Here is a 27,325-nt window from a genome sequence, read left to right as displayed (position 1 = left end):
CAAAAAATCAGAGAGAGAACATGCAAATTAAAAAATCAGAATCGAAAAGGGGAACATAACAAAGGACACAGAGGAAATCCAGACAAATTTCAGGTCATACTTTATAAATCTGTATTCCACAAAAATTGAAAATTCAAAGGAAATGGGCAAATTTCTGGATAACTATCACCAAAATTAAATCAAGAACAGACAAACAACTTAAATAGACCTATGACCTGCAAGGAAATAGAAGCAGTCATCGAAAGCTTTCCAAACAAAAAAAGTCCAGGGCCTGATGGATTCAGTACAGAATTCTATCAGATATTCAAATAAGAACTAATACCAACACTCCTCAAACTGTTCCACCATATAGAAACAGAAGGTTCATTGCCAAATTCTTTTTATGAGGCCACAATAACCTTAGTCCCAAGCCTCACAAAGACACAACTAAGAAAGAAAACTACAGACCAATATCCCTGATGAACATCAATGCAAAAATACTCAATAAAATACTGGCAAACCATATTCAAGAATACATCAGAGAATTCATCCACCATGACCAAGTAGGCTTCATCCCTGGAATGAAGGGATGGTTTAACATACGAAAATCTATCAATCAACGTGATCCACCATATGAACAAACAGAAAAATAAAAACCACATGATCATCTCACTAGATGTTGAAAAAGCCTTCAACAAAATTCAACACCCTTTCATGATAAAGGTCTTGGAGAGGTCAGGGATAACAGGAACATACCTAAACATAATAAGAGCAATATACAGCAAAACAACTGCCAACATCAAACTGAATGGAGAGAAACTTAAACCAATTCCTCTAAAATCAGGAACAAGACAAGGCTGCCCTCTCTCTCCATATCTTTTCAATATTGTACTAGAAGTTCTAGCTGATGCTATAAGACAACAAAAGGAGATCAAGGGGATCCAAATTGGAAAGGAAGAAGTCAAACTGTCTCTAGTTGTAGATGATATGATAGTTTACACAAGCGACCCAATAAACTCTACCAGGGAACTCATACAGCTGATAAATACCTTCAGCAAACTAGCAGCATACAAGATAAACTCAAAAAAATCAGGAGGCCTACTTTTTTCAGACGACAAAGAGACAGAGAAAGAAATCAGAGAAACATCACCCTTTACAATAGCCACAAGCAACATAAAGTATCTTGGTGTAACACTTACCAAACAAGTAAAAGACCTATATAATAAGAACTTTGTGACTCTAAAAGAAGAAACTAAAGAAGATACCAGAAAATGGAAAGATCTCCCATGCTCTTGGATAGGTAGGATAAACATAGTAAAAATGGCAATCTTGACAAAAGCAATCTACAGATTCAATGGATCCCCATTAAAATCCCACCACAATTCTTCACTGACCTTGAAAGGATAATGATCAACTTTATATGGAAAAACAAAAGTCCCATGATAGCTAAAAACAACCCTATACAATAAAAGAACTTCAGGAAGCATCACCATTCCTGACTTTAAGCTCTACTACAGAGCTATAGTTCTGAAAACAGCCTGGTATTGGCAAAAAATAGACAGGTAGACCAATGGAATTGAATTGAAAATCCTGACATTAACCCTCACACCTATGAACACCTGATTTTTGACAAAACAGCTAAAATTATACAATGGGGCAAAGACAGCATCTTCAAAAAATGGTGCTGGCACAATTGGATGAGGGTGTGTAGAAGACTGTAGATAGACCCTTGTCTGTTGCCATGCATAAAACTCAAATACAAATGGATCAAAGACCTCAACATCAATCCAGCCACATTGAACCTCTTAGAAGAGAAAGTAGCAGGTACCCTTGAACAAATTGGTATAGGAGACCACTTCCTGAACATAACTCCAGGGGCACAGACACTGAAAGAAACATTTAATAAATGGTCCCTCTTCAAACTTAGATGCTTCTATAAGGCAAAGGACACAGTCCACAAGACTAAACGGCAACCCACAGACTGAGAAAAGGTTTTCACTAATCCTATACCTGACAAAGGGCTGATCTCCAAAATATACAAAGAACTCAAGAAACTAGTCAACAAAACACCAGACAACTGTATTAAAAAATGGGGTATAGAACTGAAGAAAGAATTCTCAATAGAGGAAAACAGCCTAAGGTCTTAAGAGAAACAATCTTAATATATCCAGTGACCTTATAGGAATTACCAAGTAAGTGATGGAGATGCTATAAGAGCTCCCTGGAAATCTGTGACAATGTTATATTTATGGAAATTCAAGGAAGTGTTAGTTTCATATGGCATTCAGTCACTATTTTTGAAGCTAATGGTAAACACATAGTCAGTTAGTAATGGAGTTATCCCTATAGACTGGATAGATTTGATTAAAGCTGGTCTAAAGCCTGGACTATGATCACTATGGACTTTCTGGTTCAGAGAAGAGGATAAGAATATTTAACAATGGGCTAAACTAGAGGTTTATGTATCTCCTAAGATCAAATTCATGGAGAAAGATGTTATTCTACTTTAGAAAGTCAATGTCTATATTACGATCTCTTCTTTGGTTTATGTCATGCAGCAGCTTGGAATGCCTGGGGTGGAATTGCAGAAGTAGGAAAGAAAACTGAGTCATTTAAAAAAGATATACAGAGCCAAGAGAAGCCTTCATGGATTTCTTACAAATGAGGTCATCAGGAGTAAATACAATAATATCAGATTCAGATGCTAGAAAAATAATAATTGAAACTATGGCTTTTAAAATGTTACTTCTCAATGCAAAAAGAATTAGACCTTCAAAGATGAAATCAACACCTTTGGAAAATTGGATCTAGATAAAATCAATATTAAAGTTCATGACTATAATGATAATGAATATATAAGAGAGGTGATTTCCAGAGGTTTAAAGAAAATCTGAAATGTCAAATGGTTTAATTGTGGTAGACAAGGTAACTTTAAATGGGACTGTAAAAGGGCAATTTTAGAAACAATGCTTTTTATAAACATAATCCAAACAGAATGTTCCTCCTTTCCAGATTATGCAGAAGATGTGGCAAAGGCAGGTTTTGAACAAAAGAATGTAGGTCAACAAAGATAATCAAGGCAATATCTTGCAGTCAGGAAACATCTTGAGTGGTCTCTCACAAGACCCTATACCAAGTCTGACTTAGTCCTTTCCTGTAACCATGGAAACCCCTTCCCAGAAAAATTAAAAAGCCTAAAACATATTGTAAGCAATGATCCTATTCTGGGTTTTAGAAGAGCTTTAAAAGACAAAACAAACGTCAGAAAAAAATTCATAGTATTGGCAAACTTCTATGATAATGAGAAATTACCAAACTTAAAAGTATGAACAAATGTTGTTATCATTGAAGGTATGATAGACACAGGTGTGGATGTAACAAATATATCACAAGAATCTTGGCCTTCAAATTGGCCTCTTTAGGAAGTAAATGTTCAACTTTTAGGTACTGTCTCTTTATCTCAGGTAAAACAGAGCATAAAGTGGCTCAAATGTATAGGGCCAGAAGGACAGAGAGAAATGTTAAAACAATATGTTGCTAATATTGCATTGAATTTGTAGGAATGGGATTTATTACAGCAATGGAATACTAAGATAAACATTCCCCCAATCTTAGCAACAAACCAAAATTTATCATATGGTTTTAGAAAATTTATAAGAAGGTAGTATGAAGAACAATTACCCACTGTTCAGATTGAGTAAGAACATGATACAACAGCTGTCAATATTCCAAAGACACCAAAAGCCCTACCTTTAAAATGGCTAACAGACAAACCTTTATGGGTTGGCAATGACCTTTAACAACAGAGAAACTGTAGGCTTTATAAGATCTTGTACAAAAGCAACTATTTGCTGAGCATATAGAGGAATCAACCAGCCTTTAGAATACTCCTGTATTTATTGTTAAAAAGAAATCTAGAAAGTGGAGAATGGTAACATATTTATGAGCTGTTAATAAGGTGATACACTCAATGGGCTCTTTATAGTCTAAAATTCCTTTATTTTCTCTGTTTCCTAAAGGATAGCCTTCCATAGTTATTGATTTCAAAGATTAGGTGTTTTGTAAACCATTACAAAAAAAGAACAGAGAAAAATATGCATTCACAATGCCTTCTTATAATAATTCTCAGACTTCTAAGAGATATCAATTGAAGGTTCTCCCACAGGGTGTTTTGAATAGCTCCATATTGTGCCATTATTTTGTACAGAAGCTATTGGAATTAATATGCAAGCAATTTCCTCAGTATATAGGTCTTTTTACTATCTGTGAAAAAGACAAAAATGAAAAACACAAGTGATACTGGCAAGGATGTGGAGCAAAAGGAATACTCCTTTATCATAGATGGGAATGCAACCTTATACAGCCACTATGGAAATTAGTATGGCCGTTTCAGAAATATTGGAACCATTCTACTTTAAGATCCAACTACACCACTTTGGTATATTCCTAAGGGGTACTTCAACCTACCACAAGGACACTTGCTCAAGAATATTCATTGCTGTTCTATTCATACTAGCAAGGAATTGGAAACAACCTAGATGTCCCTTGACAGAATTATAAATAAATAAAATGTGATACATCCATAGTGTGGAATATTATTCAGCTCTTAAAAAATATATCATTCAATTTGCAAGCAAATAGGAAGGACTAAAATAAAATCATCGTGAGTGAAGTAATCCAGAAACAGAAGATGAATATGGCATATATCTGAATATTACCAATTAAATAAACAATAATAAAGATACATTCCATAGACCTAAGGAGGTAGCCATAGAGAAGGGGACTGGAGGGTGGCACATGGAACATGGATCTTCCTGGGAGGAGGGAATTTAATAGATATCATGGGTAGACTGGATCTGGCTTGGGGAGACATAATGGGAGGCTCAGGTGGCAGAGGGGAGTGAAGATGAGATTGATGAAGGGAATGAGGGGAGAGACAGATAGAATTAAAAGGTATTTGAAGCATGGTCTGGAAACCTAGTGCAGTGGAATCTTTCTGTGAAATAGGAAGGCAATCATAATGATGTCTCCAAATGATGAGGAAGACAGAACGCACTAGCCAACCCCTGTCACCAAATGAAACTTCAAGTGCCAGGATTATGGTTCATGTGATTGAATCATTGGCTGAAAATGCATTATGTTTATCTCCAAACAACCTAGGATGTTAGGAAGACAATAGGCAGCTCTTCACATACTGATAGCAAGGTACTGTTGGTGAAGATGACACCTACACAGTTCATTGTACATGTATAGGTCAAGCTGATGCCTACACTGAACTTACATCCCATGGTCTAGTGTCTATGATATGAGAAAGTATTCTGCAACTACAAAACCTTTGATCTACAAATTTTACTATAACAATGGTATGAAGTGGCAGTGGGTTATCTGTGTGAGTATCCACCCAATAACTAATTTGACTTAATTTCCATTCTTTCATACCTAACACCTAACACCTGCTTGGGTGACCAAGAACAAGAGTCTAGATACCCCAGTAACCTAGAGTAAAACTAAATACTAATATGTATAAAAAAGAAAAAGTAACAAGAAAGTGGCTCTCCATAGTAATCTGCAATGACTTACTCAGTCATCATCAGAGAGGCTCCATACCGCAGTTAATGGGAACAAAACAGAGACCCATATTCAGATATTATTTATGCATAAAGAGGACCTTGGAACACATAGCTCTGTGGAAGAGAAGGCTGAAGTAGTGGGGAAGACAGAGGAAATGTAGGACATCAGAACAAAGCCTTCTTTAAAAGAAAAAACAACTGAGCAAAGCTCATATAAACTCATAGAGACTGAAAGTCTCAAGACTATATGAGTCTGTGCTGGGTCCTCTGAATATATACTATAGCTCACAGTTAGAACTTTTATGGGATTCCTGAATGTGTAAACAAGTAGTTCTCTCACTCTCACTCTTGTGAATTCTCTGGGGCTCTTTTATTTTTCTGTTGGGTTGTCTTAACCAACTTCGTTGTTATCATATTTTATTTTCTGTGTTGTTATCTGTTAGAATCCTGCTATTTTGTAATGGGAGACAGAAAAAGAGTGGATTTGGATTGGAGAGGAGGTGAGGATGAACAGGGAGAGTGGAGCATTGGAAACTTTATGCAGATTATATTACATATAAGAAAGCAATCTGTGGTTAATAAATGGAAGAAAAGAAAATGTAAAAAGGAAAACACAAATACTGAAATAAGACAAAAAGACAGGTGGAACGTTATTCCAGTGTCTTGTGATGAAAATCTTCTCCTGTAATATATATGTAGGACAACTATAATCTCCTCATTTTTTGCTATTGTTTTATAGATTTATTGAACTGTCTAGTAACCTATACACTTTCATTGGTAATGATGTAAATTCTTTCTAATAGAAAGGATAAGTCTGGTGGGGGAGTATCATTGTATTTCTACTTGGCAAAGTAAATTAGGAGTTTTCTTTGTACATTATAGTCTGATTACAGTTTACCTCCCCCCTCTGCTCCCATTTGCACCCCACATACCCTCCTGTAAAGACCCACAGCCACTCTGTCTCTTTAGAAAACAAATAGGCATCTAATGAATATTAATAAAATAAAGTAAAACCAAAGCAACCAAATTGGGATATGACAAAAACAAACAAACAAAAGAAAATAGCCAAGAAACAAAAGGGTAAGAAACTCATACTCAGAGATATACATGTTCTCACAGACAGAAATCCCAAACAACCACAAACCTGAAAACCATAATATATATGCAAAGGACTTGTAAACTAAAAGCAAACAAACAAACAAAACATAATAGCAACAACAAAACACTTCCTGATATATTATGAGAAAGAAATTTTAAAGATGCCACTGAATTTATTTTGTTGGTCATCTATTGCTAGGCATGGGGCCTATACATAAGAGTGATTTTTTACTTCCACACCCCCTCCCAAGCAAGACTCTCTAGGAGAAAACTAACTTTTCATTTACAAGTGGTTATCAACTGGAGATACCTTCTGATTTAGGGAAGGGATCTTGTGTCCACTCCCTATTTTAGCTCTATGTCCCCATATAGTTCAAACCTGTTCAGGCCCTGTGTATTTGCTGCATTCTTTGTAAGTTCATATGTGCTGTCTTTAGAAGCCCTTGATTCCTTAGTGTCCTTCATCTCTTCTGGTTCTTACATTCTTTTGACACCCTCTTCTAAAACCAAAGTGGGATTTGACGGTGACATCACATTTAGGACTGAATGTGTTAAGGTCTCTCACTCTCTGTACATTGTCTAGTTTTGGATTTCTGTCTTATATCCACCTGCTCCAGGAGGAAGCCTTTGCTGATGACTAAGTAATAACTCTGATGCTTGAGTGTGGCAGAATGTTGTTAGAAGACATTTTATTGCAATGTTCCTTTAGCACATAGGTTCTCAACCTGTGGATTACAACCATTGGAAAACATATTTTTAATGGTCTTAGGACCTTAGTCAGCACTCAGTAGAAAAAGTACAGTATGAAGTAGCAAGGAAATAATTTCATTGTTGAGAATCACTACAAAATGAGGAACTCTGAAAATGTTTCAGCTTTAGGAAGGTGAAGAACTACAGATTCAGTAGTATTTGGTTTTCCATTAGATCCCTGTGTTACCTAGTGTAAGGTTGTTGGTCACCTGAGCAGTTCTGGGCATGGGTCCTAAAGCCAATCAGATATTGGTTGGTTATTCCCACAAACTTTATGACACTATTGTATCAGCATATCATGCCACCACTAGACGTCAGAGAGCTTGTATGTGGTTTGGTGTTTACTTTTCTTTTTCTAAAAAAGTAAAGAGTATCTTTCAGTACCATAAATATTAGTCCATAGAGGCGCTCTAGGTAGGCACCACTTAACTTTTCTATGTTCAAAGAGTTGTGTGAGTGTTTTCCTTAGCAATAGGAACTTACTGTCAATTTGTAGAGCAACCCATAATCTCAGCAACAACCTGGGTTGATTGTAAATTCCCATGGCACACCTTGAACCACCAACTCATTTATATAACCAATTCCTGGTACTTGAATCTTTATTTAATGAGAAGAGATATCCAGTTGGGGCTGTGTCTCCTCCAATTATTTGATGACTTAAGTGACATTTCCTTCATATAAGTGTATATTTTTGGAAATTTCTACTGTATTTGCTTTGTATATTATCCCTCAAGAGGTTTTATGGATGGGGGACATAAAATCTAGCATGCTTTATGTTTGGACTTAACCTAATTGAATGAATTCTGGGCAACAGGAGCATCATGGACCATATGAGAGTTCTGAAGTCATGGGATGATTTTAAAATTCATGGCCAGATACTGAATTGTAAATATAAAGACTACAGAAAAATTAAAAATAAAAAAGATTGCATCTCCTGTGTACTTTTCTACTATGTCAAGATAAATGAGTTTATCCTGAATTCTAAGTGCAATATAAAATTCTTAATGGGTGTCACTGCCTTTAAAATCACATTGAAGATGGAGCAACCTAACAGGAAGTTATTAGATGCTACAGTTTTCAAGATTCAGTATTATAAGGTTTTTACTATTTTGATGTTATGTATTTAAAACTGAGCCACAGAATGCTTGAAATATACATAAAACATTCAGCTGAGTATTCCAGAATAAGATGTAGATTCAAATATATCTATATTTACATTACTCCCTTACTCCAATGGACCTCTTGAATCAGTGTGTGATAAGTATGTTGGTTTTGTTTCAAAAAGAAGAAGAGGAAATGAAATCACACACACACAAACACACACACACATACACACGTACACACACCTATTCTGAGATATTACAGATGCCTAAAGGTATGTAAGATAACTAAAAAATGTTTCATTTATCTTGTAGCAATTTTGAAGATCCATATGCTATTTTTTGAAGATTGTCAGTGGCATTTATTAGTTTGTGCTCATTTCAGAGACAAGGAAAAATAATTTAATTTCTTCAAAGTTTATAGAAAATTTAGAATGCTTAGAAATAAGTAATAACAATATTTATTGCCAAAATATAACTTTTTAACTTTAATGAAATACCCAACATGAGGCTTCACAGAGTGGACACTATAAGGCACAAGGAACAATGTTTGTACTAAAGCGGGTGCTAAGACTATTGTAGCATGGAGTCATCCTGCTGTGCCAGCTGCCACTCCCATGTATGAATCTTCTGTCCAACCACATAACAAGGTTGTTTGTGTCACTCCAACTTTCAAACTCAAAATCACCTCAGTTCATAAGTGATCTAACAATGAGATCACTAGAGATACCCCTAGATAAATCCCTAACACATCCTTTCTCTCACAGTTATTGGTGTTAAGCTATACTTGTAAGATGAATAAACTAGAACAAAATCAATATTTGTGTCCATTGTTGTATTATGTGTTTCCAGGCTCTCTAGCCAAGTACAGTGACCCTCTTAACAATTATTCCTATGTATTAGAGTTGCAAGTTGTGGCCCTCCTTTGATTCCTAAGGGAATTTGTGATGAATATTCATTCTGATCCCATATCCCAAAAGTTAAAGAGCTGCTTGAACATGGCTGTGGACTCTATTTGCCAATATTCTGGATGACCAGAATGTTATTCTATCACAGATATGTATTAACTGGAAATTTATCTCCTAGCTCATAGCTTCTGCCTGGATGGCTACTACCCTGGGGTTCTTTAGCAGTGCTGAGACCAGAAACTGTCACTGATGTTTGACATGGGGCTCTGGTGTTAGCAGAAATATGACATGCAATATGTCCTAGTATCTTGTCATATAGGTGTCATTTTCCTATCTGCATTGTCTTTGAGGGCAGTGCAGACAGGTCATCGTTTCCATTCTGTCTCTCTTGATCAATTGTTTTGTGTCTTTGTTGTTGTTGTTGTTATATGCAACACAAGCTAGACTTGGCATTAGGAGAAAGAAAGAAAGAAAGAAAGAAAGATGTATTCTTGGTGAGAGCCCATAGAAAGAGATTTAGGAAAGCACATAATTAAATAACAACCACAGTGTGATATTTTGTGACAGACAACATAAGCATATGTAGATATTTCACTAATGGTTTTGTTGAAAGTTTATGTGGTTTGGAGGATTTTTGCTATCTTATGTTAAGTCCCAATCTATAGAAGACTCTCTAGAACCTCTAGCTTCTCAGAAGTCCTAGGCCATTGTTCTACTCTGAAAAGGTCATCATTTAAAAACTAAGAGTAGGGCTTTGGAGTTTAAGTTCTTTGTGGTAAAGGTAAGCCACTGGGTCAAGAAAGTACCATTGCCTCAACTTCTGTCAGGATGCTGTCCAAATTGGACAAACAGGATAGTTAAATAAGTGACTGCAAACTTTGCCAAGACTTGGTGATCCATCCATTCGGAATATCTTAGTTCACAGAAATGTATATACCCCAACATTGCAGAGCAATTTTGAGTGGCTGTCCAGACTGCCAGCTGTTACTGTCACTTCTCACATCTTGGGAAGTTGCTTGCTCACACTTCCCATTTACTCAGTTGATATTATTTCCTTCAGGATCTCTGAGGGAGTTGAAGACTAAATAGTATAATTATAGTTTTCATTGTTTACAAGCATCAGTAAAGAAAATTACTATATATGCATTAAGTATAATAGTTTTGAAAGGCATTAAAAGATAATTTGTGGGGTTTTTGTCTTGATAATATTTTTAATTTACATTTAAAGCACACTTGTTTTACATTTCAATCCCACTTCTCTCACCCCAACCCTCATCCCATCCCCTTTCTACTGCTCTGGGAGGGTGAGGTTTTCCATGGAGGATGTTCAAAGTCTGTAATATCATTTGGAGCAGTGCCTAGACCCTCCCCCATGTATCTAGGCTAAGAGTATCCTTCTATATGGCCCCACTGTTTGCCCAGGCCTCCTAACTAACATCCATGTTCAGAGGGACTGGGTCAGTCCTATGCTGGTTTCCCAGCTATTATACTGGAGTCCATGAGCTCCCTCTTGTTCAGGTCAGCTGTTTCTGTGGGGTTCTCCAGCCTGGTCTTTACCCCTTTGCTCATCATTCCTCCCTCTCTGCAACTGAATTCCAGGAGTTCATCTCATTGTTTTTGCTGTGAGTGTCTGCTTCTACTTCCACTAGCTACTTGTTGAAGGCACTAGGATGACATATGATATAGTCATCAATCTCATTATAGGGGAAGGGCATTTAATGTAGCCTCTCCACTATTGCTTATATTCTTAGTTGTGGTCATCCTTGTAGATCTTTGGACATTACTCTAATACCAGGTTTCTCTCATACTTCTAATGGCTACTTCTATTATTTTTTTCTGCTCCCTCATGCTCTCCTCTCCCTTCCTCTTCTCTCCTTCTCTTTATCCTGATAAAGCAAATAAGAATAGGAAGTAAATTAGTTACAAGACTTTGGACTCATCAAGAAAGAATAGACAATGGAGTATTTTTTCTTAATTTTTCCAATGTTAATGTACTTATTCCCTATATATACTGTATATAGTTATTATACTTACTGCATATAGTTTTACTTATATCAGTTATTACCTTTTTTGAAAATATAGACAAAAAGGGGGATATATGGTAATATCTTGCTTGTGCAAATAAACCCTTTGTGGAGGTCAGAGAATGTAGCATGCTACTAGCTAACCATAGAGGTCTGAAGGCCTGTACAGACAGACATGAAGTGAGGTAGCTTGTAGAAACATGAAACGTGAAAGCTGGAACTTGCTTTCTTATCTGCTGAAATGCAAAAGAGGTAAGATGTACTGTGGCTTGCTCCTTCTCTCTGATTGGTCAGTATTTCCCTCAGTATCTACCTATGGGTTTTTAATTACTGTGACCAATTAAGAACTTTATTTACAAACCTCTGAACAATTAAGTTTCTATCTTGGAAGAACTGGGTCCAAGAAAAGAAAGAAAAAAAATAATGCTTAAGTTCCAAACTAGATTGTAAGGTCAAGCTCAGGTCATAGGTGATTTTCATGCTGTGACGTTCATATTGGAGGTTAAAAGTTAGCAAAGGTTTGAGTTGTATAGGTGGCAAGTCTTGTGAATATGAATCCCTTTCTTAAATTGCCCAGGATCAACATCATACTTCTTCCTAATATCAGAAAACAATAGAATACAAGATTTTAGCTTTTGCTCTCTCCCTAGTACCAATGACATAATGTAAACTGAGTAGTAAATTATTAAAATCTGACATGTATAATTTGAACAATGTTTGTAAATTATTACTGAATATGTTATTTAATCCATGTTTAAAGAAACAATAGTCTATCAAAGAAAGATACTCCAGAATGAGTGCTTCAGTGCATACACAGCTTGTTCTGCCTCTGCCATTATGAGCAAGAAGTAAAAAAGATTTTCCCATTGAGAATAGCCCCTTATCATTTTCAAAGGATAAATTTGGAATAAAGAAGTTTGTAAAAATGTATTAGTTAATTTCTGTGCTAGCATAAGTCTCTGACAAGACACATGTGATAGTAATCAGTGTCAAAGTCTTATATGTAACTTGTCTTTAATCCTAACTAAGGAAAATTATAACCATAATTATCTGTCTTCAACTCCTTCAAAGACCACAGAAGGATAGTATATAAACTCTAGAAATGACTGAGGCAACTCACTGGTCAGTCACCCGAAGTTCTTCTGTAATGTTCCATCTTCAGCCTATAGGCCATAGTGTGTCTAGCACATTCCTCAGCAAAGGAGGAAACTAAACTATCCACCTGTATTGACAGTTTGTCAGTCACTTTTCTGTGTCCAGCAGACTGGCAGACTCTTCCATGAAGCAGGAACTCTGTAACAATGTCCATCGTGCATCAGCAGTCACTTTCCTGTGGGGCCTGCATGCCCAGTTTATACAGAATAAAGTCAAACAGTCCAGACAAGGGCAGTATCTTGTCCAAATAGCTAGTCTTGTAATATTGGAAGCAAACTTCATAACGAGTTACTTCGATGTCCATCTTCCTTTCTGAAGCAGGTGGTGTTGCCAGGAGCATTTGTGCTTCACTGTCAGGAAAAGCACTAAATCATTTTAAATGCCATATTCTGTAGGTCTTTGAAAAGTTTGAAGTATGCCTATTCATCTTAAATACATCTCTCTATATATCTAGAAATCCTAACTAACTTAAGTATAAGTTTTGACTATCATAGGTACTATCTATAACCTGTATTGAATTGTACATTACATTTCTACACAATACCTAAACAAGAGGAGAAATATACATATCACAAAATTGACCTTAAATTGTATCAATAAAAGAAAATCCATTCCAAAACAAAGTATTCATATCTATACCATATTTCCCTTTTTTACCTTTAAAAGAATTGGTTGTGATCATTAACCATGTATAATCAAGTCCATTTAAATGGAAACAAACATTTGGGAATTTGGGAGCCGTTCTATCCAAACTGCTTCCTGCTGGTATGGGGCACTGTCTTGGGGATCCTAAGAAAATGAAGAAATCTTGGCTGTAGTCTGCAAGGCTGCCTCGTTCCAACTGTTTTGAATGTTGTATCACCTGGGACACTGTTTCAGGGGTCTGGCTTGTTCAAACCATGTTAGTCTGGAAGGAATCCACAGCTTTCATTTTATGTGGAAACAAAAATGCCAATCCTTTTCCCCAGTAACCTGTCCTTGAACTTAAATTTTGCAATCAAAGAATTTTTTAAAATATATACATTGAATTAACCCAGCAGCATTTTCTTTAACAGTATCAAACGATACAAAGACAATATAATGCCATACAGTATCCAGATTTTCTTGGTACTTTTCATCTTTATGTGTCTTTTTTATTATGCTGTTTTTTTTTTTTTTTTTTTTTTTTTCATTTTTTGAGACAGGGTTTCTCTGTGTAACTTTTATCTGTCCTGGAATTCACTCTGCATACCAGGTTTACTTTGCAATCACAGAGATCTGTTTGCCTCTGTCTCCCCAGTGCTGGGATTAAAGGCATGTGACACCACACTCAGCTCCTCTCTGTCTTTTAAAACCATTTTAGTCCTTTTCTCTCCCAAGCCTACATATATGTTAGAACACACAGTGAACCTTTAGTGCTTTTTTTTTTATGCGAATCTGTCTTTACTGTAAATATTTATCTTTTTCTGGCCATGAGTCTTTTATCTGGTAAAGAACAACATTGCTAAAATGAAAGTCATAGCTGTGTTATCCACGGTCTATCAAAGATGCTGGTGGCTATTTTACCGCTAGCACTGAGAGCTGTGCTCACTGCCTTGGTCTGCGCTGCCACCCAGCAGCATGTTGCCGGCTTGGAGATATGGTCATTGCCTTTGCCAGCTCTCTACACACCAATAAATTGTTAGCAGTGCTTCTTTAAAGCCGTGCAGTTTTTTGCTGCTTATGCTAAGTCAGGAAATCTCCTTTAAGGAGCCACGCAAATCTTTGCTTGTCTCTCACAAAACAAAGTCCAACCCCCCCCCAAAAAAAAATGCTGTTAGCAAGAAACCTTGCTTGTCTTTGTTCTTTTGTTTCTAAAACCCTTTTTTAAGCTTTTGTTAATTTTTAAGTGGAAGTTCTTATTAGCCACATTGCGGCATCATATAGGTGCCATATGTAAGGAGTAAGGTTCCGCTCCCCCCCCCCCTGCTTCGCAGGCCTGGACCCACCATGGCGCAAGCCCCAATGAACATACAGACATGCTGTATTTTATATAATGCTGTTGGCCAGGTACTAGTTTCTTATCAGTAGCTCTGTCTTAAGTATTAACCCATTTCTATTAATCTAAGTATTTCCACATGGTCTCATCTTACCGGAGAGTAGGGAGCCAGTGATTCTGCTCTCTCCAATCTCTCTATGTTGACTCCTCCCTACTACTTCCTCTCTCCTCCTTGTCTCCTACTCCCTCCTATCTTCCTTTCCCATTGGCCAACAGTGCTTTTTTCATTAAATAATAAGAAAAACATATTTACAGAATGACATCTCCCATCAGAGAATGAGTAGGACACACACAAGGGGAGAGATGTAAAAGCCACATGGTTGAATGTAGTTTAATAAAATATGGGTTAATTTAAGTAATAAGAGTTAATGAGTCATGCCTAAGGTAAGGCTGAGCTTTCATAATTAATAATAAGTATCTGTGTCATTATTTGCGAGCTATATACCCAAAGGAAAGTCCACTTACACTGGACAAGAAAAGACAGGAGCATTTCTGGGACTCAAAGACAGACTAGACAACTTAGCAAGATTCAGAACAAATGAGGAACTTGTCTCACAAAATAAGGTGGATGTTTCCTGAGGACTGACAAGTGCACTTGGCCATTTGTACACCTCTTTATGCATAAGCAATTCCACACATACAAACATGCACATATACACATATAAATGAAAAAATAAACAATAATCTCATAAAATGCTCATAATTCATTAGCAAATGACTAATCATATACATAAGATAAACACTGCCCAACCAGAGATGATTATGATAGAGAGATTAGAAAATGATGTGTTGGATCTGGATACTAAGAAATTACACCTGTTACTTTCTGTAAGACAATAAAATGGTATGGTATGGCTAGTGTGAAAATCCTCATGTCATGTCAGTTCCTCAAATTATCACACACATGGAATGACTGAGCAATTCTCTAATCACAGATAATTGAAACATGGTTTCCCTGAAACTTGTATTTGTGTGTGTGTGTGTGTGTGTGTGTGTGTGTGTGTGTGTGTTGCAGCAATTTTCATATTAACCCAAATTAAAATTAAGGCAAATGTACGTTTTATTATAAAAAATGTCTATACAATTGATTATTAATCAGGTGTAGAAGGAAATGGATAGAACTTGAGGACAATATGATACTGGAATGAAACCAGACACAAAAGCAGTGTAGGATGAGATTTCATTCCTCTCCTTCACAACTGTTCTGAATAGGCAAATCCATTGACAAAGGAAAAGGATTAATTGTGATGGAGCTACAAAGAAGGGAAGAAGAAAGAGGATTTAAAAAACTTCATAGTTCCTGTTAATGCTGGTGAAATCTTCTGATATGAGGTTGTGATGGCTACAGAAAGTGGTGAAAAGTCTGAAAACTTTGAAAGTGGTGCACTTTACACTCTGATTACTATGCCCAGACACACAAACCAACATAAATTACAATATAAAGAAAAGGGAAAGAAACCATACATTACAGGAGAAAGAAGAGTGGAGGATGGATGTACTCATAGTACCTAAATGGATGTGTCAAAGCTACATTGAAGGATCATCAAGTACAGATATCTTATTGTGAATAGTTCATGACCACCAAGTCTCAGGAGAATTGTGTTCAAATGATAGAAAACAATTACATCAACTTTCGTATCAAAGAGCTGAAAATTCTATTTCCCACATTTCAAATTCAATATTTCTTACCCTCTATAAACAACATGGAACATTTATACAGTTTTTCTTCTATTATGTTTCTCTAAACTTAAGTGAATAATAAATTTCTAATTGTTTGATCAGAAATCATAATTTTAGGAGAGAACTGTATAGCAGAAAAATTAATAGTAACATTTACCAGCTTCTGAAATCATTTTAATACCATGTTAGTTATCACTTATCAATTTGAAAGGCCACAATGGTGTTATTAATTTTGGTTACAAACAACCTGATCTATTTGAATGTTCAAAGCAGCATTATTTAGGTTAATCCAACCCAGGAAAAAAATTAAAATTTCCATTTACTAATAAAAATATAATATGAGCACAGAAGGTGTTTTACAGTTGTTGAAAGATGATGTAATCTACAACAGTGATATGAAAGCTGTAGGCTGTAGTTTGATGAGGGATGATAACTCTGTTTTTTTCCTTTTAAACTAGGTTTATTATATTCAACTGTATATTACATGATAAAATGCAGCAAGGGAACACAAAAGTCTCTTCATTTATTTGTTACTTAGGGATATATAATAGATGTTGAACTGAATCTCATAGAATGCACTTGACCAAATACATGTATTAGTTCTTTCATGACATGGTCATTATATGTTTTGTAGGATAGACTTTGAATGCTGGGAATGTAATGGGAGATATTGTTCTGTAAATATGTTTCTCTAATTGGTTAATGAATAAAGCACTGTTGGCCAATAGGAAAGCAAGATAGGCAGGACTAGGAGAGAAGGAGAATGCGGGAAGTAGTAGGGGAGAGAGTCAACATGTAAGACAAACAGAACAGAGGTCCCAATCCTGTCTCAGGAAAATGAGACTACATGGAAATAATTAGATTAATAGAAATGGGTTAATATTTAAGACAGAGCTAGCCGATAAGAAACTAGTAACTGGCCAATAGCATCTAATATCTAATACAGTGTCTCTGTGTGTTATATGGGGCTGGCACGGCTGTGGGACCAGGCTGGTGGGAAAAAACACTCATAACAGGGATGTACTACAATGATAGAATGCTTATCTAGTTGATGCCCGGACGTGAATTGCTTCCTCAACTTTTTCACTTCCTCCAATACATTTCATATGCTGACTTTAAAACATGTTCTCTTTGGTGATTATTTTTATCATATGTCTTTGTTTTTGAACATATTAGAATGACATAATTTTTTGTTGTTGTTTTTGTTGTTGTAGATTCTACAAAGAAATTAAAGGACGTTCTTGAAGAATTTCATGGTAATGGCGTGCTTGCAAAGTATAATCCTGAAGGGGTAAAGCTTCCTTTTTTCTTTACCAGTTTAACAATGTGCTTGTTGGGTGAATTTTCTCCATGGAAAATTCAACAAAATATGTATTTGTGTGTTTATATAAGTGCACATATACATATACTCCTGTATATGTATATACACACACACATATATGTATATACATATACATTTATACACTTACATGTGTATATCTCACATACCATAAACCATTAGCACATTCCATACAATAAAGTTCATAAATAATTGATATTTTGGCAAGCCATTAGATATACCATATTTTTGATACAACATTTATTAATGAAAATATTCCCAGAGTTCATGTGCTTAAAAATGGATATTACTATAATATATTGTTTGAAGATTTTTCTAGAATTAGAAAACAGGATTAGATAGAAAAGAAGAAGGGGCCACTTAATTCTTACCTCATGATCTGCAGTGTTTAATCCAAAATGAGCATGTAGAGGACAGGGAGTAACTACTTTCAAGAAATTATTCTTCAAGAAGACTTTTGAGGTAGGTGTATGCATGGTAGCTTAAGGAGCCAGCTAAAGAACAATTAAACTTCCCTTTTATAAATTTTCTGTTCATAAAAATTTTTCATGATCCATGAATTCATTTTAAATATCATTATGTTACAGAGTTCATTTCCAACTTATTTATTAACTAAATCTCTACTTAATATCCACTGATAGATATTTTTATTTGAATGTCCAATCAAAATTTCTCTTACTTCATGTGCACACTCACCAACTGAAATTTGAATATATAAAAAATATCTTTGCAAAAAATAAATTATGTCTAAATATGTCATCAAGATAGATTTGTTTGCATATTGAAGGGTGACTTTTTGGTTTTGTATATTTATAAGAACATAATTTCTGTTTATCTTTCAAGATTTTTCTTCTGTGGGATATGTAGCCCAATGTCTAAATAACAATCAAAGAGTTTTCATAAAGTTGTATAATTCCCACAAGTATTTCTCACAGGTTTTTTTTTCCCTTTGAGAAGACCTCACCATGTAACTCAGACTATTCTCAAACTTGCATACTCTTTCCCCAGTTATTCAAGTGTGAAGAATGCATACATACAATACCACATCTGCCTTCATTTCATGTTTTCTTATTTTCTCAACATATGATAAATAATTATAAATGCCAAAAGTAAGACATACTTTACTTTCTTCTTTTGAAAATGTAATTTTGGTGATTTCTAATGAAAAGGAATCAGAAATTTTGGTGCCATTTCCTGTATCTGGTGCTTAAAAAAACCACACACATGGCCTGTGTTTCCCTACTATTTTTTATTGTTGTTGAGAAAAAAAGATAGAATTAGTGGATAGGAATGTAAAACAGAAAATCTCAAAGTCCAGGGAAATAGATTGGGGTAAAGAGAGTAGACAACACCAATGACTGAATTGCTGTCAAACTGCAAATTCCTTTAATACTCATTGTTGCAGTAATACCTGAAAATACACTTCATTATATGTAAACTTAAAAATATTTATCTTCTCTAAACATAACATCTTATCCTCAGTTGACTTAGGATTTGTATGTAGCAATATTGTTTGCACTGTAATACATTACTCTTAAGAATTTCCTGTATAAAAACCTCCAAAACACTCTTATTATTATGATCTATTTCATGCTGATTAACAGTCACCATAGGATTTAGCAGAGTAATTACTGTATATGTTATTAAATACAATATAATGTCAGACCTTTCAAAATGTGCTACCCTTCCATAAATATGCAAATTTATTGAATGCAGTAAGATAACATTTGAAAAACAGAAAGTTAGATTTCATTATGACCCACTAGCAACTCTAAATTAAGAGTAAGGAGAACAAAATTACTGTTTAAACTGAATGTTAGTAAGAACTTTTCCCTTTAAGAGAAAAAATTAAAGCTATTATGACTCTTTAAGAACAGATCTGTGTTTTATAAAAGCTACTAGAAAATAATTAGGACTACCTATCATTGAATATAAAACCACTCAAGATTTCTTGCTAGAGATCTCAGCTGGTTAATTAACAAATGAAACAACATTATCAAACTATCCTTACTCTCAAAACATAGGAAGTTATTAACTGTCTTGACTAGTCAGATTGCCCCAAATTTATTTGGCATTATTAACTATTTTTAAGTGATAATTTATATTTAAAAAATAGAGTGTTTAACCAAGCTTGGTTTTAGAAATGATAATTGAGCACTTGCTTTAAAATAAGCATAACTTTTATTATTTCTATGAAATATGTTTGCAAATTGAAAGCAGGCATAAAGTCCTTGAGTTTTACTTACTTCTGTAAACAGGTATTAAAATTTCTTTTTGTTTATATTTGGCTAAATTTTTTAGTCAAGAGGTTGTGTTGGAAACTTTTATCAAAGAAAGTGTGGTCTTTTTAGAATTTTTTTTAATAGTAAAGAAATACTAGATAAAATACATGGACAGAATTAACTACTGTTAATTTTTTTATTTAAAAACCATTTTCTACAAAAACTATGTAAGGGAAATCTAAAAAAAAAAGTTTTAATTGTTCTCTAAAAATTAAAATCTTAAAAATCCTTGTATTCTTAAATTAATAGAAGTAATGTTTTGAAACAAATTTATTTTCATGAGGTGAAATGATGCTTCTCATGAAAGAAGTGAATTTTGGTATATGAGAAAATTCGGCTTGATCTTGCATGTTGGATTGTTTTGTTTGTTTTTGTTATGGGTGTCAAATTTGGTTATAAAATATTTCAGTCTTTTAAGGCATGGAGGGCAACTTAGTATGTTTTGCTAGTGAAAGAAAAGAATATATACATATATACATATATGTATATACATATATATATATATATATATATATATCGTTACCCTCTCAGGAAGTTTTAATCATATTGTGTGTTATTCATTATATTTTTTTCTCATCACTAGGAACTATAGTCATACATATACATATACTCAAAGACTTGTCTAGTCAGTTGTTCTCAAATTTTGTCTACATCATGGAGATGGAGTTTCCATTCTGTTCTGTTCCAACAGACTTACAGAAGTCTACTGAAAGCATGGACTGTTGCCTGTCTCCTTTCTGTTCTAGAAGCTCCTTGAGTGTTTCTGGAGCTCGGCTCATGATTTGCTTTTCTGACAGTTTCTCAGTGTATGTTGATGCTATTGTTTTGCAACAACATTTTGAGACTCATTTGCACAGTATACATTTAAATAATCAATACATAATCTTTAACTTTTAGAGAAAATATCAGCAAAATATGAAAATGGGTTCAAATTCTCTTACATTAACACATGTATTCTTTCTTTCCTTGCATGCACAGAAACAAGACATTCTTAACCAAGTAAGACATTTTCTTTTCTCTTGAGACCTTTCTTCTTATTTGAACTATGAATTCCTTACCCACCACTAAGTTATCCTTATATACTAACTAGGCCCTCATAGCATACTAGATCACCTACAATACATAAAGTTGTAAGTGAACTATAGAAAATGTCCCAATTACTATTCCTAGTAAAGATCTGATACCTTGACAAAATGAAAATGTGTTCAACATATGGATTTTGGTTTTAGAGAATCTGGAGTTTAATTTCCTAATTTTACTGGGTAACCAATCATATTAGTTTAGGGAAAGTTAATTTATTTAAAGAAATAGTTAATTAGTTCACATTATGTGACTTAAAAACTGAATGTAAAATCTAATAGTAAGGTTTTTTGTTTTATTTTGTCCATAATTCTTTGTTAACTATGTGGAGAGAAGAGGAGTTTAAGGCTAATAATATTTCCCTCTGGGGAGAAAGGTAAGCATCATTACTTCAACAGTTTGCACCAATGAATTCTATTCTGTAAACAAAACTCTGTTAGTTCAGTTAAAGGCATAGAATATCTATACATTATTTGGTACACTAAATAGGTGTTCCCAACACAGTAGAAATGATAGTAGACAGGTTTTCTCAATTTAATGCCATTTCTAGACCCAGGGAGAAGTCTCCATGGTCCACATGCTTATTGTGTAGATATAAGGACCTATTTCAGATACCTAGAACCCACCTCTCGTCGCCATAAACATGCTAACATATATATGCATATGTATTTTTACATCTCTATTGCTGTGGCATAACATTGTAACCAGGCAACTTATGGGAGAAAGAGCTTGTTTGTGGGTTAGGGTTTTAGGGTGTTACATTCTATGATGACTACAGTGTGAAGCATAGCACTAGGTATGATGCTGGAGCACTAGATGAGAGCTTACATCTTGTAAGCTCACAACCACACAGTAGAAGAGACAGAGACAGTGACAATTGCAGTGTTTAAAACCTAAAATCTCACTTCAGTGTCACAACTTCTCCAACAAAGCCACATTTGTTAATCTGTCCCAGATGGTTCCACCAACTGGTGACCAAATATTCAAATATATGAGCCTATATATAAGAGATATTCATATTGTGATGGATATGTGCATTTAGGTATATTTGTGTACATCCTTCTAAAATGAGGTTCCACTGAGATAGTAGTCACTGACCATAGTAACAGTTAACACACTCCATTGGAAAGCATAGCTATTTGTCACCTTGTCTTTAAATTTTGTGAAGAGATATTAGCTCCTCAAATACAGGTTTCATAGTGTTTAATGATTCTTTGGAGGCAGGTGCACAGAATAAGTAGTTTTCTTCTGTGTCAGCAAGTTCATCACTAAGTAGAATTGTTCAACATCTTTACTCAACAAAGACATCTTTGCACATGACTTGCCCCATCACTTGGACTGTTTAAAAGGTGGTGTCAGAATCAACTCTTTCTTTTTGTCACCACAATGTTTGTATGTTATTGAGCCCAACCTGTATTATATGTGCTAGCATAAATACATCAGTAGGCATCTGATCAGTTGTACAACAGAACAAGGAGGCAAAGGTGAGAAGAAGCAAATTAAGAGAAGGTGCTAAGAGCATGAATGTGTTGCTGCTCTGTGTCTCTTCTCTGTTCCAGACTGGGGTGGGGAGCTTTCTACACATGATCCCTGTCTGTGTGATATTTGACTTAAGGATCAGGTATGCTTTTACAGCTCCTAAACCTCGCCTCAACTGTGGTACTCTGTTCTGTTTCTGCTGAAGTCTAGAACTTTCATATTCACACAAGTGAGATGTTTTGACCTTACTTAAGGAAACCTGGAAACTCAAAACCTACAGTGCATAACGTTGACAACTAAATTCTATTTTAAATGCCTTCAGTAAGGATAATGACACTAATATATTTAACAATGTCTTGTAAAATAAGATAATTATCCCCCGAAGTCAGCTCTACCTTTTCTATTAAAGGTGAGGAAAATACAAGAGGAAACATGAGTTTTTTGAGGGACAGTATTTGGTTCAAATTCCTCACATCTGTCACCTTCAAAGATAAGCCCCCTGGCTTTAGTTTATTCATCTATGAAATGTTGACATTTTTAAGTGTTTTATATTGATAAATTTTGAACTCCAAAGTACTTGAAAAATCTATAATCATTTGTCTGATTCAAAGCAGTTGTTATAATAGCGCTGAATAATAGTGATTAGGGCCATGCTTTGGGAACAGCCTTATTTTACCAAGAACTCCTCAATTATACACCAAAGCTGTAACATCTCTAGCCCCAACTATAACAAATTATTAAATTTACCAAAGGCTTACTTCCTCACTTTTGATTTAAAACAAACATAACATCATAGTTCTTTCCAACTCAAAGGTTGTCTATTTTCAGCTGGTAATAGCTAATGTTTTGTTGGTTTATTACTTTAATGACATTCATTGGACAAGAATTACAAAACTGTTAGGGTAAATCATGCCTTTGGAATATTCAAATGATATATTGGCTTCTTTTCAAAAATACTTTTTAAAATGCTGCCTTGAAACACTGACTATTTTGGGATTTTGCCTGATTTTATTTCTATGTTTCTATCACTAGGGATAGAGATTTTTAGAAAACCATTGAAAATCATTAGTTCATCTAGGAATTTTGGTAGAAGAGAATAGAAAATCTAAAATTTTTGAAAGCAGTTTTAGGTATTTTTAATAGCTACAGGAAAGAATAAATAGTATGTTTTAAGTGAGTGAAAATATTTCCAAAGGTAGCATGCCCCACTTTCTTGTGTGAAAGAGTAGACACCAGTTATGGAAGCTGTGTGCATAAGTGCACAGAGAGAATGGCAATGCAACTGTGTTAAAAGCTTCCATAAAGTTGGGGTGTTATACTTCAACACCCCAGCACATTTGGGCACACTGGGGAATCAAAGGACCAAACCAGTCACAGGTGTTTTCAAAATGTGCAACTGAATAGTCCTTTACTTTTATTTCTATACTCTTTAATTTATATCTCTTGCTTCTGAAACAAAGGCTTATTTAAATATAATTAATGCTTCTATCTTAAATACCACTTACAAAGTAGATGAAATGATTAGTAATATTAGCTTGTGAGAGATGGAATCAGGAAGATCAGGAATTCAAGGATCTCATCTACATGGTAAAATTCAGGATAACCAAGGGAGCCTGATACACTTTTTAAAAAAAATAATAATAATATGAAAAGTTGCAAAGCATATGTGAACACTGAAAATATGTCTATGAAAGAATAATCTTCTCATTGAAGTTAGTAAAACTTTTGATGACAAGCATTTTATTCATTTTATTGCTCTATTAATAGCTTGTTTGTCTATAAAAAAAGAGTAAAGTTCACATTCACTTCTTGATTTTGTGAGGATTCCATCAACACACAAGGCATGTTATATATATTTATAAATGTTTGTTTTCATTTAATTGGACTTTGTTATATAAAATTAAATTTAAAAATTATATAAAAAAAAATAATAGATTAGATAGACTTGACTCAGAATAAGAAAAAAAAAGAAAGTTTATAGTCTTCCAGAAAAAATAAATTTTCCAACTTAACTATTGAGTCTTATACTGTAAGGAATATGGTTTTTCCACCTGCCTCCTGGTCTTGTCCCACCGCCGCGCCAGCCTCAATTAACACACCGAGACTCTGTATTAGATATAATTCAGTTGGCCTGGTACTAGTTTCTTATTGGCTAGCTCTGTCTTAAGTATTAACCCATTTCTGCTGATTTATGTATTTCTCTTACCAGGGAGCGGACTGGCATCCTGCTTTCTCCAGACTCTCCATCTGGGCTCCTCCTCCCTACTTCCTCTTTCCTCCTTGTCTCCTAGTCCCTCCTATCTCCTTTCCTATTGGCCAATAGTGCTTTATTCATTAACCAGTATGAGAAACATATATATACATAATGACATCTCCCATCATTATACCCTAACTCTTACATGCTGCTTTTAGTCATACTCAATAGGGTGTTTCTCCAAATACTATCTCTGGAAGGTGGGTGACTGATTACATCTTTACCCCAGCACCAGATACTGAACCTGATATGATCATCAAGAATTATATTTTCTGCATGGGTCCTATCACCCTTCTCAGCCCCAAATAAACACACAGACACTATATTAAGTATAAAACTGTTGGCTAGCTTTGTCTTAATTATTAACCCATTTCTATAATTCTAAGTATTTCCACATAGTCTCTGCTTGCTGGAGAATGTCTGGACCTATTTCTCCTTTTGGCAACTACATGGCAACATTTTCTGGCCTGCATTTCCCAGAATTCTCTTCTCTTAGTCCTGCTAAGCTTCCTGCCTCTATTGGCCACAATGTTTTATTCATCAACCAATAAGAGAAACATATGTCCATAAGGACAACCCCCATTATTTTTATTCATTTTAATGTACTAGAATGATTATTATTGTCATATCTTTAATGTTAAGGGAACTTTGAGAGCAAAGGGTCCACACGGCCAAATGAAATAATGAACAGGATGTAGAAGTGTGCTTTGGATTCATGCCAACATGGCAGCAGCATCAGAGAAGTAGGTGTTCTTTAAAAATTTTCTGTTATTGCTCCAATCAGTCTGTAGCTGCTTCATAAAGAAAAGTATTAAAAATAACTTTAAAAATTAAGCATTATGTGTGTGTTAGAATTAACAGCCAATTCTACGTTAAATATTCAAGTCCCATGCAATTCTTCCATTCATGTTTCCATTAATGTACATTAAAATGATCTTGTTATATTCAAGTTTGAATTTTCCAAAACTAATGACAATAGTAGAACTGACATATACATTTGAAAGTTCTCCACTATTATATGTTCTGAAGGAAATATGGAAATTAAGTGAACCATGCACTTTTCACTCGTCTTATTATTTAGGCAGCAAGATTTTAGGTTATATTTGAAATCTTTTAATAGAAAAAGTAATGGGTAACTTAGAAAGCATTGGAAAATATTTCCTTAATGACTGAATTGGAAACATCGAGTCAGATAAGTTTTGTTTATGAAGTCAATTGGGTTTGTTAGCATTGTACCATATATAACATTAGAAGGTCAATAGAAATATTTTCCTCCAAGAATAGTTTAGATTATCAGAAAACAGTTTCACATCTTCAATATAAACTTTAGCCACAGATCTTGTGAAATTACCACCTAGAATTCATTGAGGACCTAAGGGGACATTCCAGGCTTGTGTCTACAATATTTCTCTTTTGAGAAGTGAGAGATGTTTTTGTCTATATAAATTTTATTTAAATTAGAAGCAATGTTATTTTATTTATAGTAACAATTCCCTCTCTCTCCCATTCTCCCAACCCCCCCTAACCCCCACATCCCAACCCCCAACTTACTCCCCTGGGAGGGTGAGGCCTCCCCATGAGGTACCATCAGAAGCTGTCAAGTCATTTGGGGTAGGGCCTAGGCCCTCCCCCTGTGCATGTAGTCTAAATTAAAGATTTTTAAAAGTCTTAGTCTCTGAACTCAGTAGTTTCAAAGTGTTACCTAATAATAGGACAAAAGTGAGGTTTTGATTTAGGATAAAACAGTGAATTTTATAATTTTTGAGATAATAAAACAGGCAAATTGATCTGCAAAATAAATAACCCATCTATTTCCAAGAAAAAACTACCATTTTCTTATACTTTTTATATTTTTTTTACTAAAATACACCCTAGTTTCTGTAAAGTACTTTGTAATCATTTTCTTTCAGTCAACATGTTAATTTCATACATAATTTTAGGAAGGAATTACTAATAACAAAGGTAATAGATTATTTTAATTTTTTGAGATAACTTTTAATATAAACAATATATACCATATATAAATAAAACAACCAGTTTATTATCCATAGTTTGCAGTTTACTATACATACTTTAAAAATTTATGTTTTTGTAAATATCTAGGAAAGATACTGTTTTGGTTTCCAAATATGATAACATGAAATCAATATGTTAATAATGAATAACCATATAAAAGATCTACATTTTCTTTTCTCAAAAATTAATAAACATACAAGATATGCACTTTCTCATTGAAAAAGGAATAGTTTAGAGACATTTTTCTTACTTTCCAGGAACTGTAATAAATTGAAAAATAATCAATCACCAGATTTTCCTGACTTTTAGTTTCATCTCAGTGTACTGACTAACCTGGATGACAGAAGGTCTCACCAGGTTCCTGTGAGGCTGGTCATCCCATACATATTACTGTTCCTCACTGGCCTGGTTTTATTCTGTCTTCTCTATAAGTCTTCCAAACCCCTCAATTGATTAGGACAATTCCCTAAGTTTTTTTATTGTCCACCAACTGCACCTGTTTCCAGATAACAGTCATTTAACATGTTCCTTTAGTCGTGGGAGTATTGGTCAAGCCTAGTCAATATTATCCACATACTTTTGTCCTGAAAGTCC

At 34.7% G+C, this 27,325-nt stretch overlaps 1 protein-coding gene across 1 annotated transcript in view; it reads left to right on the top strand.

Moving 5' to 3' along the window:
• The window catches only part of Dgkb (diacylglycerol kinase beta), a 702,490-nt gene that overhangs the window by 168,782 nt on the left and 506,383 nt on the right, over window positions 1-27,325 (top strand). The window contains exons 3-4 of the mRNA XM_051175084.1: window positions 17,496-17,572; window positions 20,881-20,901. Coding sequence (XP_051031041.1) covers window positions 17,496-17,572; window positions 20,881-20,901 — 98 coding nt within the window. The remainder of the gene's footprint in view (window positions 1-17,495; window positions 17,573-20,880; window positions 20,902-27,325) is intronic.

Source organism: Phodopus roborovskii, unplaced genomic scaffold (assembly GCF_943737965.1).
Source record: "Phodopus roborovskii unplaced genomic scaffold, PHOROB, whole genome shotgun sequence".
Taxonomy (NCBI): Eukaryota; Metazoa; Chordata; class Mammalia; order Rodentia; family Cricetidae; genus Phodopus; species Phodopus roborovskii.
This window is presented reverse-complemented; position numbering and strand designations above follow the sequence as displayed.